The sequence below is a fragment of the Nerophis ophidion genome, linkage group LG04, assembly GCF_033978795.1.
Source record: "Nerophis ophidion isolate RoL-2023_Sa linkage group LG04, RoL_Noph_v1.0, whole genome shotgun sequence".
Taxonomy (NCBI): domain Eukaryota; kingdom Metazoa; phylum Chordata; class Actinopteri; order Syngnathiformes; family Syngnathidae; genus Nerophis; species Nerophis ophidion.
In genome coordinates, this window is record NC_084614.1 from 9,013,401 (window position 1) to 9,029,487 (window position 16,087).

Sequence of the window (16,087 nt, forward strand, 5' to 3'; positions counted from 1 at the left end):
ATATACACATACGTATACACATACATATACACATTCACATACACATGTTTACATACATATACACATATCTACATACATATACACATATAAATATATACATATGTTAACTATTATTACTTTAATTGTTAATAATAATCACTATTGGGGATGTCCTGATCAACATTTTTGGTTCAACGATCTAATCGTATTTCAAGTCCCTGTGCGATACTTTGACAATCAACTATCCATCCATCCATTTTCTAGTACTTGTCCCTTTTGGGGTCGCTGGGGCTGAAAATGTTTTATAGCAAGAAACTAAATCAAACAACACATTTTTTATAAAGCGGACCTCATTAAATGTAGAATTTGCTCGTTTTCTTGTGGTGTCAAGTTCTACATGCAACCTTAAAGACATTGTAAACAGTAACAAAACAACACCCAAATAATGTGCAATAAGAAAAGGAGAATCATCAATTTAATCACTTTGGCCTCATTTATATACTGATATCAACAGTCTCAACATCTGGATCGATCCTTTACGTCGAAGCTTTAGCCGTTAGCTTCCTGTGTCGTCCTGCGTTTGTGTAGCGTGCTGAGCTATTCCTTTTCCTCCGGTGATAATGATACTTGCAAGAAACTAAGTATCTCATAAGTGTGGATATAGCTTCCTGTCAAATTAGAGCCGGTGTTTTGGCGAGACATGCCGCCCCCTGCACGCATAGAAATATGATAAAATATATTATTTTAAAAAACTATTAATATTCCGCTGAAAAACGCAAAATGATATCATGGAAATTGACATGAATGTGAGTGAAATGTTGAAGAAACATTTGGTGGGGAAAATAACGTGTCTCATTTATCCACGACACGTTCAGCCGCTCTGTCCTGAACTGAACAATGTTGAGACATTAGCGACAAAACTAGGGTGCTAAAGCTAGCCAGGACAATCCATACACACACAACACATCTCGTCTGGTTGTGTTGTTGTGAACGACATCATCAATGTAACTTCAATGTACAAACAATCATACACACACACAACACATCTCATCTGTTGTGTTGTTGTGAACGACATCATCAATGTAACTTCAATGTACAAACAATCATACACACACACAACACATCTCATCTGTTGTGTTGTTGTGAACGACATCATCAATGTAACTTCAATGTACAAACAATCATACACACACACAACACATCTCATCTGTTGTGTTGTTGTGAACGACATCATGGATGTAACTTCAATGTACAAACAATCATACGCACACAACACATCTCATCTGTTGTGTTGAACGACATCATCAATGTAACTTCAATGTACAAACAATCATACACACACAACACATCTCATCTGTTGTGTTGTTGTGAACGACATCATGGATGTAACTTCAATGTACAAACAATCATACACACGCAACACATTTCATCTGTTGTGTTGTGGTGAACGACATCATCAATGTAATTTCAATGTACAAACAATCATACCCTCACAACACATCTCATCTGTTGTGTTGTTGTGAACGACATCATCAATGTAACTTCAATGTACAAACAATCACACACACACAATACATGTCATCTGTTGTGTTGTTGTGAACGACATCATCAATGTAACTTCAATGTACAAACAATCATGCGCACACAACACATCTCGTCTGTTCTGTTGTTGTGAACGACATCATGGATGTAACTTCAATGTACAAACAATCATACACACATAAAACATCTCGTCTGTTCTGTTGTTGTGAACGACATCATCAATGTAACTTCAATGTACAAACAATCATGCGGCCACAACACATCTCATCTGTTGTGTTGTTGTGAACGACATCATGGATGTAACTTCAATGTACAAACAATTATACACACACAACACATCTCATCTGTTGTGTTGTTGTGAACGACATCATCAATGTAACTTCAATGTACAAACAATCATGCGCACACAACACATCTCATCTGTTGTGTTGTTGTGAACGACATCATGGATGTAACTTCGATGTACAAACAATCATGCGCACACATCACATCTCATCTGTTGTGTTGTTGTGAACGACATCATCAATGTAACTTCAATGTACAAACAATCATACACACACAACACATCTCATCTGTTGTGTTGTTGTGAACGACATCATGGATGTAACTTCAATGTACAAACAATCACACACACACACACAATACATGTCATCTGTTGTGTTGTTGTGAACGACATCATCAATGTAATTTCAATGTACAAACAATCATGCGCACACAACACATCTCATCTGTTGTGTTGTTGTGAACGACATCATGGATGTAACTTCAATGTACAAACAATCATACACACACAACACATGTCATCTGTCGTGTTGTTATGAACAACATCATCAATGTAACTTCAATGTACAAACAATCATGCGCACACAACACATCTCATCTGTTGTGTTGTTGTGAACGACATCATGGATGTAACTTCAATGTACAAACAATCATACACACACAACACATGTCATCTGTCGTGTTGTTATGAACAACATCATCAATGTAACTTCAATGTACAAACAATCATGCGCACACAACACATCTCGTCTGTTCTGTTGTTGTGAACGACATCATGGATGTAACTTCAATGTACAAACAATCATACACACATAAAACATCTCGTCTGTTCTGTTGTTGTGAACGACATCATCAATGTAACTTCAATGTACAAACAATCATGCGGCCACAACACATCTCATCTGTTGTGTTGTTGTGAACAACATCATGGATGTAACTTCAATGTACAAACAATTATACACACACAACACATCTCATCTGTTGTGTTGTTGTGAACGACATCATCAATGTAACTTCAATGTACAAACAATCATGCGCACACAACACATCTCATCTGTTGTGTTGTTGTGAACGACATCATGGATGTAACTTCGATGTACAAACAATCATGCGCACACATCACATCTCATCTGTTGTGTTGTTGTGAACGACATCATCAATATAACTTCAATGTACAAACAATCATACACACACAACACATCTCATCTGTTGTGTTGTTGTGAACGACATCATGGATGTAACTTCAATATACAAACAATCACACACACACACACAATACATGTCATCTGTTGTGTTGTTGTGAACGACATCATCAATGTAATTTCAATGTACAAACAATCATGCGCACACAACACATCTCATCTGTTGTGTTGTTGTGAACGACATCATGGATGTAACTTCAATGTACAAACAATCATACACACACAACACATGTCATCTGTCGTGTTGTTATGAACAACATCATCAATGTAACTTCAATGTACAAACAATCATACGCACACAACACATCTCATCTGTTGTGCTGTTGTGAACGACATCATGGATGTAACAACAATGTACAAACAATCATACACACACAACTCATCTCATCCGTTGTGTTGTTGTGAATGACATGGATGTAACTTCAATGTACAAACAATCATGCGCACACAACACATCTCATCTGTTGTGTTGTTGTGAACGACATCATGGATGTAACTTCAATGTACAAACAATCATACACACACAACTCATCTCATCCGTTGTGTTGTTGTGAACGACATCATGGATGTAACTTCGATGTACAAACAATCATGCGCACACAACACATCTCATCTGTTGTGTTGTTGTGAACGACATCATCAATGTAACTTCAATGTACAAACAATCATACACACACAACACATCTCATCTACTTGTGTTGTGGTGAACAACATCATGGATGTAACAACAATGTACAAACAATCATACACACACAACACATCTCATCTGTTGTGTTGTTGTGAACGACATTATCAATGTAACTTGAATGTACAAAGAATCATGCGCACACAACACATCTCATCTGTTGTGTTGTTGTTGTGAACGACATCATCAATGTAACTTCAATGTACAAACAATCACACACACACAATACATGTCATCTGTTGTGTTGTTGTGAATGACATCATCAATGTAACTTCAATGTACAAACAATCATACACACACAAAACATCTCATCTACTTGTGTTGTGGTGAACAACATCACGGATGTTACATTTATGTACAAAGAGTGGTCGCAACTTGAGAGGCTCGCTCTTTTTTAATTTTTTTATCAGCCTAAAAGTCGCCTCCACAGATAATCTGGAGAAACCAACATTAAATGCCCGTGACCTGCATCAAAAAGCGACATCAGTGTGTAAAGGATATCACCACATGGGCACAGGAACACTTCAGAAAAACACTGTCAGTAACTTCAGTCGGCCGCTACATCTGTACGTGCAAGTTAAAAGTCGACTATGCAAAGCCACAGTCATTTATCAACAACACCCAGAAATTGCCGGCGGCCTCGCTCGAACCGAGCTCATCTAAGATGGACTGACGCAAAGTGGAAAAGTGTTCTCCACGTTTCAAATTGTTTTTGGAAACTGTGGATGTAGTGTCCTCCGGAACAAAGAGGAAAATAACAATCCAAATTGTTATAGGCCCCCTTCACAATAATAGCATAGCACACCCAGCTAACAAAATAAATGTTTCAAAAAAGTTATTGATATGTTGACACAATTATTACGCTTTGGCCTAAAATACTGGTAAATATGAGTATTTTTGCGTTTACTTAAACGTTTTATTTGACACAAAAAGCACACTCAATGGCGGTAAAATACGTGTAAAAGGCAAAAAATAGAACTAAAAGCAATTTAAATGTAAAAATGTAAATGTTTTATTTTACTTGTTGTGGTTCATTCGTTGCTCATTTTTCCCCACCGCTATATTTAAAGTTGAGTTTTGGTGGTACAATAAACAAATTGACAAATAATCGCGTGATTGATCGTGATCAATCAATATAATCGTGATTATTATCCGGCCCTAGCGTGCGCGCAACAAGGAATACGGAAATGTAAATGCGTCCATTTTGACGGAATCTTTCCCGCGAGTACAATCGGGGGACGCAGTTGTGGTGAAGAACGGTTAAAAAAAGGGCAAACTCGCCACCCCGATCCGATCTAATACCCAGAACTCAGCAAACACGTCAGACCTGTTCCAGCCTCCTCGTTAGCACGAGCGCTACATGCTAATTACGCCGGAGGAAAAGAGGCGACGTGAAAGTAAGCGAGACCATCGGGTCTGGAGTGAAATATCAGAAGTTCTCATCCGGACTTTTGTTGGTTCAAGTCTGAAGTCGGCAGATGGAGGCAGCAGATGTTTTCAGAAACCAAACATACCCGCCGTCGGACCACCGCCGCCAATGTGACTAAGCATGGGGTGGGGGGTGGGGGGTGGGGGGATATTGGGGGCGTTTGTTGGGGGACGCAATGGAAAATAAAAATGTGTGAGTCACCCACGTCTGGACGGGAAGCGACTGGCCTGCCTGAGAGCGTGTTCCATTCACAAGTGTGACGTCTCTAAATAGCACGCCGGCTCCTTTTGACACGCGAGCGAAAAAGCAGGCGGCGGGCATAGCGCCGACCAGTTTGCCAAGGAGGACCAGAACCCGAGAAGAAGACACACGTTGCTGATTGACCCACCAGAGGGTAAGTCCTAACTGTCAAGACTATGTTGCTGAGAGAGAGTCAAAGCGGCCCACCTGGACGACGGGGTGTCCTCCCGCCAGAGCCTTCACCGCCCCCCGGCTGCCCTCGGTCTCGTAGTGGGCTCGGTGGTGGGACTTGGGCTGCACCTCGATCTTCAGGCTGTAGGGTCCCGAGCTGGACGGAAGCTGCCAGTCGAGGGCCGGCACGGACGGGCTGACAAGGTGCCGAGAAGGGCGTCAGTACGACAAGATCTTTACAGGACTGGGATAAAGATCTATACCTGACATACTGCTTGGGCTTGGACCAGGGGTACTGGTGGTGGGGGACGTCCAGGAACCCCGCGCAGTAGGCCTCCTTCTTCAGGCGGTTGGAGGTGTGATCGTCGGCAACGAGGCAGTGAGATTCCAGTTTGAGGCTGACGGTGGGGCTGTGGTCCAGGCTGGTCCTGCGGGCCTTTACGGGTATCCCCTCCCCCAGGTCGGGCCCTCCGTCCGTGCTCAGGGCATTGATGGCCGCCAAGATGGCCGAATTGGTGTACTGGTTGGTGTTCGGCAGCCACGTCTCATCGGTGACGCTGAGCCGGGGCGAGGTCTGCGGGGACACCCCCGGGGAGGCGTTGGGGGACAGCTGGTAGTGCTTGTTGAAGCTGTACTTCCTCTTCGCACCACAAGGGGAGTTGGGCCTGGAGCCTCCGCGGCCGATGAAGGCGTCATCCGTCAGACTGGTGCGAGGAGACGTCGAAGGGGAGAGTCGCGGCGAGCCGGCGGGACCGTAGCTGTCACCCGGAAGGGCCAGGGTGGAGCCCTTGGGGGACACCGAGGGGGACTGCCAGGGGGAGTTCTGCGGCGAGTTGTCGCAGTTGTACGAGAAGCCCGACTCGTACGACGACGCCTCCGAGTGGCAGCTGCGAGACGAGACACTGCTGGCCGGACTCAAGCAGCTGGGGTCCCGGTAGCCGTCGGCGTTGGGGAGGGTCAGCGTCACGATGGAGTTGACCCGCTTGGTGACGGGACTTCTGTCCTCCTCCACCTGGTCCTCGGGGAACTGGCCGTAGGCCGTGATCTCGATGCGAGGACTCTCCAGGGTTGGGGCGCCGTTCGGACGGGCGCCGGAGGAGTAGTAAGCGGCGGCCACGCTCATGTCGTCGTGGCCCTCAAAGTCGTGAGGCTCCGAGACCGAGATGATTGGGCTGGACTGGAGGCTCAGGTACTGGGGGGGCAAGCAAGGGTTGCCCAGGGGCAGGGAAAGGCTGACATTGGGGGTGTAGCCATACGCATCTGGAACAGAAACGCATGGTAAGTCCATGAATTAGGTGGCTGGGAAATTACCAACTTCCTACTATGAATACTGAATAAACACTGGATAGACAAACACGTCTTGTTTCTTTACACTACATACTAAAACTTTCTTAGCTTTCTTAGCATCAGCGCTGACCAACCAAACTGGGATCTGGCTGAAGTGCAAAATTTCGAAAAACCCTGCCATGTTTTTGTTGGGCTCAGCTTGTTGTCGCTCTAGCAGTGCTAAAATATTCCTGTTGAGTCTTAACAATAATCATAACTAGAAAAATCCCGCGGAAATTTTGATGTTTCTGCTATCTGTGCCCTGGACCTCTGGCCGGGAGTCGCTGGAAGATGGTGCCGAGTGTCCGAATCCGTGGGTTTTAAGTGTAACTGTACAAAACGAGCTACAGAGCTAGCCTAGAACGTTAGCATGCACACATTAAAATTCTAACACTTAGCATGTATGCTAACGATGACATTCTAACAGTTGGCACGTCTCATATTTCAAGTAACACGGCTGTAAGGTGCATACGGCAGCGGGAGTAGAGAAAAAAGTGTAAAATGAGAAAAGTTAGCATGCTTAAGTTAGCTCGGTAGCATGCTACAAGTTTGCATGCTAACAGTTAACAAGTGTCACATACCAAGCTATATGACCGTGGAGTAAACGGTGGCAAATTTAGCTCAGAGTCATCATGCTAATGTTCGCATGCTAGCAAGCTAACAGTTAGCATGTGTCACATACCAAGTCATGTGACCGACGCATTCGATGTTGTACCCCTCAAATCATTGAGACGTTTCTTAAGCGCAAAAAATATGACTAAAGTTGTGAAGCTGTATATTCATTTGCACTTCATTCTTTTTAGACAAATACATAATTATTATTATTATTATTAAAGTTATTATTAAAAAAAAGGAAGTAGTTTTGGAGTTTTTGAAACAACAGATATTTCCGCATTTAATTTTTGTACACTGATTTTTCATATAAATAACTTTTACATGCTGAGTATTATTTTTTACATTTAATTTGTATACCTGTGTTTTTTTAATTGAATATTCATACACTGATTTGTTTTTTTTAGACTGAAATTTTTCTACTGAATTTTCATATAAAGAACTTTTACATAATGACATTTTTTTTTACATTGAATTTTTATACACTGATTTTTTACACTAAATTTTCATACACCAATTTTTTCAACACTGAATTTTTATATACTAAATTTATATAAACTATTTTTTATACAGAAATGTATACACTGAATTGTTCACTGAATTTTTATATAGTCAACTTTTAAACAATGAATTTTTAAACACAATATTTTTTTAGACTGAATTTTTAATCACTGGATTTTTTTGTCCACTCAACTTTCATATACTGAATTTTTATACACTGAATGTTTGTAAACTAAATTTTCATATCCTGATTTTTTTAAACACTGAATTTTTTCCCACTGATTTTTTTTTCCACTGAATTTTTAAACACTGAATTTTTTTCCACTGAATTTTTAAACACTGATATTTTTATGCTGAATGTTTGTAAACTGAATTTTCATATATTTATTTTTCTACACTGATTTTTTTTTACACTGAACTTTTGTACAATGAACTTTTAATACTGCATTTTTCCACACTGATATTATTTTTCCACTGAATTTTTTTACACTGAATTTTCATATACTCATTTTTCTACACTGAATTTTTATACACTGATTTTTTTTTACACTGAATTTTTATACACCGATTTTTATTTTTTTTTACACAAAATTTTTGTACACATATACTGCATTTTTACACACTGACATTATTTTTACACTGAATTTTTGTACACTGATTATTTTTTACACTGAATCTTTACACACTGAATTTTTAAACAGAAATGTATACACTGAATTGTACACTTTTATACACTGAATTTTTATCAAATGAATTTTTATACACAGATTTTTTTACACTGAATTTTCATATACTGATTTTTTTACACTCAATTTTTGTGAACTGACTTTTCACATACTGAATTTTTAAACTGATTATTTATTCGTTGAATTTTTGTACATTGAATATTTAGACACAAATTTTTTTGACACTGAAAACATTTGTACAATGAAGTTTTTTACACTAATTTTTTACACAGAATTTTTAAACACTGATTTTTTATACACTGAATTTTTGTACATTGAATATTCGACACTATTTTTTTTACACTAAAACATTTATACACTGAATTTTTTTTACATATTTTTTTTTACACTGAATTTTCATATACTGAACTTTTATAAAATTGTTTTTTTTACACTAATTTTTTTTACACTGAATTTTCATATACTGAATTTTTAAACATAATTTTTAAACACTGATTTTTTTTACACTGAATTTTTAAATAGATTTTTTTTTCACACATAATTTTTAAACATTGAATTTTTTAGACACATGGAATTTGTAAACACCGATTTTTTTATACTGAATTTTTATACACTTAATGTTTAAACACTGATATTTCTACACTGAATTTTCATATACTGAACTTTTATACACTTGATTTTTAAACACTGAATTTTTAAACACTGAATTTTTATACACTGAATTTTTAAACACTGAATTTTTTTTCACTAAAATTTTTTAAGCTGATAACATTTTTAAGATTTTTACACGCTAATATTTTAAACACTGAATTTTCATATACTGAATTTTTAAACACTAATTCTTTTTACACTGAATTTTTATACACTGAATTTTCATATACCGAACTTTTAAACACAATTTTTATACACTGAATTTTTAAACACTGATTTTTTTTTTACACATAATTTTTAAACATTTAATTTTTTACACACACAGAATTTTTAAACACCGATTTTTTTTTTACACTGAATTTTATATACTGAATTTTTAAACACTAATTGTTTTTACACTGAATTTTTTTGAGCTGTTAACATTTTTAAGATTTTTATACACTGATATTTTAAACACTGAATTTTCATATGATGACTTTTTAAACACCGATTCTTTTTACACTGAATTTTTAAACACTGATTTTTTTTTTTTGGACTGAATTTTTTTTATACCGAATTTTTTTACAATGATTTTTTAAGCAGTTAATTTTTAAACATTAAATTTTCATATACTGAATTTTGAAAACACTGATTCTTTTTACACTGAATTTTTATACACTGAATTTTCATATATTGAATTTTTAAACACTAATTCTTTTTAGACTGATTTTTTTTACACAGAATTTTTTTTCACAGAATTTTTTAAGCTGATCCAATTTTTAAGATTTTTATACGCTGATATTTTAAACACTGAATTTTTAAACACTGAATATTCCTATACTATTTTTTTAAACACAGATTTTTTTTTACACTGAATTTTTTTTATTCAGATTTTTTTTTACACTGATTTTTTTACACTGAATTTTTTTTCAATAAATTTTTTTAAGCTGATAAAATTTTTAAGATTTTTATACGCTAATATTTTAAACACTGAATTTTCATATACTGAATTTTTAAACACTGATTCTTTTAAACTGCACTTTTTTACATTGAATTTTTATACACTGATTTTTTTACACTCAATTTTTGTGAACTGACTTTTCACATACTGAACTTTTAAACACTGATTTTTTTACAATGAATTTTTATACACTGATATTATAAACACTGATTTTTTACACATTGAATTTTTAAACACTGATTTTTCATATACTGAATTTTTAAACACTAATTCTTTTTACACTGATTTTTTTTTAGAATGAATGTTTTTACGCTGATAACATTTTTAAGATTTTTATACACTAATATTTTAAACACTGAATTTTTAAACATTGAATTTTCATATACTGAATTTTTAAACACTGATTCTTTTTACACTGAAATTTTAAACACTGATTTTTTTATACTGTATTTTTTACATTGAATTTTTATACACTGATTTTTTTAAACACTGAATTTTTATACACTGTATTTTCATATACTGAACTTTTAAACACAGATTTTTTTACACTGAATTTTTATACACTATTATAAACAGATTTTTTTAAACATTGAATTTTTAAACATTGATTTTTCATATACTGAATTTTTAAACACTAATTCTTTTTACACTGAATTTTTTTACGCTGATAACATTTTTAAGATTTTTATACACTAATATTTTAAACACTGAATTTTTAATATACAGAATTTTTAAACCCTGATTCTTTTTACACTGAATTTTTAAACACTGATTTTTTTATACTGCATTTTTTTACATTTGAATTTTTATACACTGATTTTTCATATACTGAATTTTTAAGCACTAATTCTTTTTACACTGATTTTTTTTTTACACTGAATTTTTTTTACGCTGATAACATTTTTAAGATTTTTTTATACTGAATTTTTAAACATTGAATTTTCATGTACTGAAATTTTAAACACTGATTCTTTTTACACTCAATTTTTATACACTCAATTTTTAAACACTGAATTTTGTTATGCCGAATTTTTTTACACTGAATTTTTAAACACTGTTTCTTTTTACACTGAATTTTCGTATAGTGAATTTTTAAACACTGATTTTTTTTTTTTTTACATGACATTTTCTATTGGATGACAACTTCACAGACGAACCCTCCATAAAGTGCAGTATTTAACAAAATATGTGACGTATTGCTGTTGAAAAAGATGTGAAAACTTCACATCCGAACAAGTTTTACGCTTGAAAGTTATATTTATATAGTAAAAAAAAAAAAAAAAAAAAGTTTCTCCAAAGAAAAGTGGAGCGTAGTAAACGGTGTCACTCACCCTCCTCTGCCGATTTCATCATCTCCTTCTGGGCTTCAAAGTGTAGGTTCGGTCGCCAGCCGGTGCGGTCCGCTCCTCGGTCCTTAACGCGCTTATACTCCGGGCTGAAGGTTCCTCGGGGATGGGGGGGATCCAGCAGGCGAGGGGGAGGGGTGCGTACCGGGGGAGGGGGGGATCCTCCCGGTTCCGCTGGGGTCTCCGTGCGTGTGACGCGCGGCCCCGGCTCTCGCTGCTTTTTAAAGCCGGGGATCACCTCCCCTGCGCGGCCCCGCCCTCCTGCGCCCCGCCTGGACGGAGCCAGCGGGACCGGGGGAGGATTTGCAGTGCGGGTCCGTGGAGGGCCGCGCGGGGGAATCCTGGACAAAAAAAAAAAACACTAAACAAAAGTTTAAACAATTTTTTTTTCTTTTTTTTCCAACAACAAAGTGTTTCTTCTGAGCATGCGCAGACCAAAACGAACACATGTTGACAACAAATGTTGCGTAATCAACGCCAAACTGAACGTTATATCGCTTTAAAAGTCGTCAATCTCTTAAAAACTAAAGAATCAAGAGCCATTTTACTTATTTGCGGCCTTTATTGACTATTTCAGGCCGTTTTTAGGAAAATGGGAAACATTTATTAATCCTAATAAATTACCCGCTTAAATAAAGGACATTGATTTGTTTTGTTCCCTTTAAAGCTAAAAATACTTACACAAATAGGTGTAAAAAACTAAATATAATTCACCATATCCATGTTTTTCTTTTTAAAACCAAAATTAGAACCCCAAGGGGAAATAAAAGATTTTCAGGACAATGCATGCATTCTAAATCGTAAAATACAGCAAATACGAGGTGGCTAACACTATTCCGCCCATAAAGCCCTCTAAACCAGGGGTCACCAACGAGGTGCCCGCGGGCACCAGGTCGCCCGTAAGGACCAGATGAGTCGCCCGCTGGCCTGTTCTAAAAATAGCTCAAAAAGCAGCACTTACCAGTGAGCTGCCTCTATTTTTTCAATTTTACTTATTTACTAGCAAGCTGGTCTCGCTTTGCTTGACATTTTTAATTCTAAGAGAGACAAAACTCAAATAGAATTTGAAAATCCAAGAAAATATTTTAAAGACTTGGTCTTCACTTGTTCAAATAAATTCATTTATTATTTTTTTTTTTTACTTTGATTCTTATAACTTTCAGAAAGACAATTTTAGAGAAAAAATACAACCTTAAAAAAGATTTTAGGATTTTTAAACACATATACCTTTTTACCTTTTAAATTCCTTCCTCTTCTTTCCTGACAATTTAAATCAATGTTCAAGTAAATTTATTTTTTTTATTGGAAAGAATAATAATAAAAAATCTAGTTTAATTCTTCCTTTTAGCGTCTGTTTTTTCGACAAAAAATATTTGTGAAATATTTCTTCAAACTTATTATGATTAAAATTCAAAAACAATATTCTGGCGAATGTAGAAAAATATGTAGAATCAAATTAAAATCTTATTTCAAAGTCTTTTGAATTTCTTTTAAAATATTTCCATCCATTTTCTACCGCTTATTCCCTTTTGGGGTCGCTGGCGCCAATCTCAGCTACAATCGGGCGGAAGGCGGGGTACACCCTGGACAAGTCGCCACCTCATCGCAGGGCCAACTTTGTTCTAGAAAATCTAGAAGAAATAATGATTTGTCTTTGTTAGAAATATAGCTTGGTCCAATTTGTTATATATTCTAACAAAGTGCAGATTGGATTTTAACTTATTTAAAACATGTCATCAAAATTCTAAAATTAATCTTAATCAGGAAAAATTATAAATGATGTTCCATAAATTATTTTTTTAATTTTTTTTAAAAAGATTCGAATTAGCTATTTTTCCTCTTCTTTTTTTCAGGTGAATTTTGAATTTTAAAGAGTCGAAATTGAAGGTAAACGGTTTCAAAATTAAATTTTCTTTTTTTTCGTGTTTTTTTTCTCTTTTAAACCGTTCAATTAAGTGTTTTTTTTCATCATTTATTCTCTACAAAAAACCTTTCGTAAAAGGAAAAAAAATGTACGACGGAATGACAAACAGAAATACCCATTTTTTTTATAGATATAGATTTATTTATTAAAGGTAAATTGAGAAAATTGGCTATTTCTGCCAATTTTTTGAAGTGTGTATCAAACTGGTAGCCCTTGGCATTAATCAGTACCCAAGAAGTAACCCCTGCTCTAAACAATACTCCATTTGCATGTCATAACATGAATATTAACCAAGTATGAGCAATATTGTTATTGGACGTGCTAGCGCAGAGGAACTACTTTTAGCTCATGCTGCTGTGTTGACCTCCTGAGCTGCTGCGTCGCCTCTGAGCTGGTGAAAGTTCAATTCTAGATGACAAATCATGCCTCTCACCTTGGTTAGCAGAAGGTTGTGGACATATACCGAGAAGTTGGTCCAAATTTGATGTCCAACTTAGACCAGGAGGTGGCGAGAATGAATGAATGATCTTTATTGTCATTGTGCATGTGCAGCTCCAACGAAATTTAGGAGAAAGATGAATTATGAATACATTGTCTAAATGGGAGCTAAAAACATCCCATGAGTTAATCTGCCATGATTAGTGTTGTTGTATGGCGAACATTGTGATGCTTCGGTGGGATTAGTACGCTAAAATGATCAAAATAGGTAAATTTGCACATGTTATTATTAATGTGATGGATACTACATTACATATATACTTACAGCGGGTATAAAAAAAAAACACTGATGGAGACTTTTGGACATTATTTAACTTGTATACCACTGTGAAATCAATGCTACACTATAGGTTTAAAATAATCAAAATATGTACATTTCACTTGTTATTATGAATGTGACGGATACTACATTACATATATATTTACAGTGGGTAGAAAAAACACTGATGGAGGCTTTTGGATGATATTTAACTTGTATACCACTGTGAAATTAATGCAAAGCCGTCTGTTTAAAATGATCAAAATACATAAATTGCACATGTTATTACGAATGTGACGGATACTACATTACATATACACTTACTAGGTGTATATAAAATATTGATGACGACTTTTGGATGTTATTTAACTTGTATACCACTGTCAAATTAATGCTACACTATAGGTTTAAAGTAATTAAAATATGTAAATTTCACTTGTTATTATGAATGTGACGGATACTACTTTACATATATATTTACAGTGGGGGGAAAAAAAACACTGATGGAGGCTTTTGGATGTTATTTAACTCATATACCACTGTGAAAATAATGCAAAGCCGTCTGCTTAAAATGATCAAAATACGTAAATTGCACATGTTATTACGAATGTAACGGATACTACATTACATATACACTTACTAGGTGTATATAAAATATTGATGACGACTTTTGGATGTTATTTAACTTGTATACCACTGTCAAATTAATGCTACACTATAGGTTAAAAGTAATTAAAATATATACATTTCACTTGTTATTATGAATGTGACGGATACTACATTATATATATATATTTACAGTGGGTATAAAAAAAACTCTTATGGAAGCTTTCGGATGTTATTTAACTCGTATACCACTGTGAAATTAATGCTACACTATAGGTTTAAAATAATCAAAATATGTAAATTTCACTTGTTATTATGAATGTGACGGATACTACTTTACATATATATTTACAGTGGGTAAAAAAAAAACGCTGATGGAGGCTTTTGGATGTTATTTAACTCGTATACCACTGTGAAAATAATGCAAAGCCGTCTGTTTAAAATGATCAAAATACGTAAATTGCACGTTATTACGAATGTGACGGATACTACATTACATATACACTTACTAGGTGTATATAAAATATTGATGACGACTTTTAGATGTTATTTAACTTGTATACCACTGTCAAATTAATGCTACACTATAGGTTTAAAGTAATTAAAATATGTAAATTTCACTTGTTCTTATGAATGTGACGGATACTACATTATATATATATATTTACAGTGGGTATAAAAAAAAACTCTGATGGAAGCTTTCGGATGTTATTTAACTCGTATACCACTGTGAAATTAATGCTACACTATTGGTTTAAAATGATCAAAATATGTAAATTTCACTTGTTATTATGAATGTGACGGATACTACTTTACATATATACTTACAGTGGGTATAAAAAAAACTGATGGAAGCTTTCGGATGTTATTCAACTCGTATACCAATGTGAAATGAATGCTACACTATAGGTTTAAAATAATCAAAATATGTAAATTTCACTTGTTATTATGAATGTGACGGATACTACATTACATATATATTTACAGTGTGTATGTAAAACATTGATGGAGACTTTTTGGATTTCTTTTAAAGCACTTTGTAGGCGGAATACAACGACTTCTGTTGACTTCATTGTTAGATGACTTTTGCTAGCAGTTATTTAGACTTAAAATTCATCAAAAAAAAGAATAACACCTGTTCATGCGTGACATAACAATTGTCAATGATAGGCGAAGTAAAGTTAAGCCTTATTATGTAGCACTATTGC

The 16,087-nt window shown here is 35.4% G+C and overlaps 1 protein-coding gene across 2 annotated transcripts in view; it reads right to left on the minus strand.

Annotated features, from left to right (window-relative positions):
• The window catches only part of nfatc1 (nuclear factor of activated T cells 1), a 90,500-nt gene extending 78,785 nt beyond the window's left edge, over nucleotides 1–11,715 (minus strand). Inside the window, exons 1-3 of one of the 2 annotated variants that reach the window (XM_061896973.1) lie at nucleotides 11,578–11,715; nucleotides 5,803–6,790; nucleotides 5,567–5,726 (exon numbers count right to left, since the gene is read on the minus strand). In XM_061896973.1, coding sequence (XP_061752957.1) covers nucleotides 5,567–5,726; nucleotides 5,803–6,790; nucleotides 11,578–11,599 — 1,170 coding nt within the window. In that variant the 5' untranslated portion in view covers nucleotides 11,600–11,715. Of the gene's footprint in view, nucleotides 1–5,566; nucleotides 5,727–5,793; nucleotides 6,791–11,577 lie in introns of both variants that reach the window. The other variant, XM_061896971.1, reaches the window with a different exon arrangement.
• Nucleotides 11,716–16,087: the final 4,372 nt, after the last annotated feature.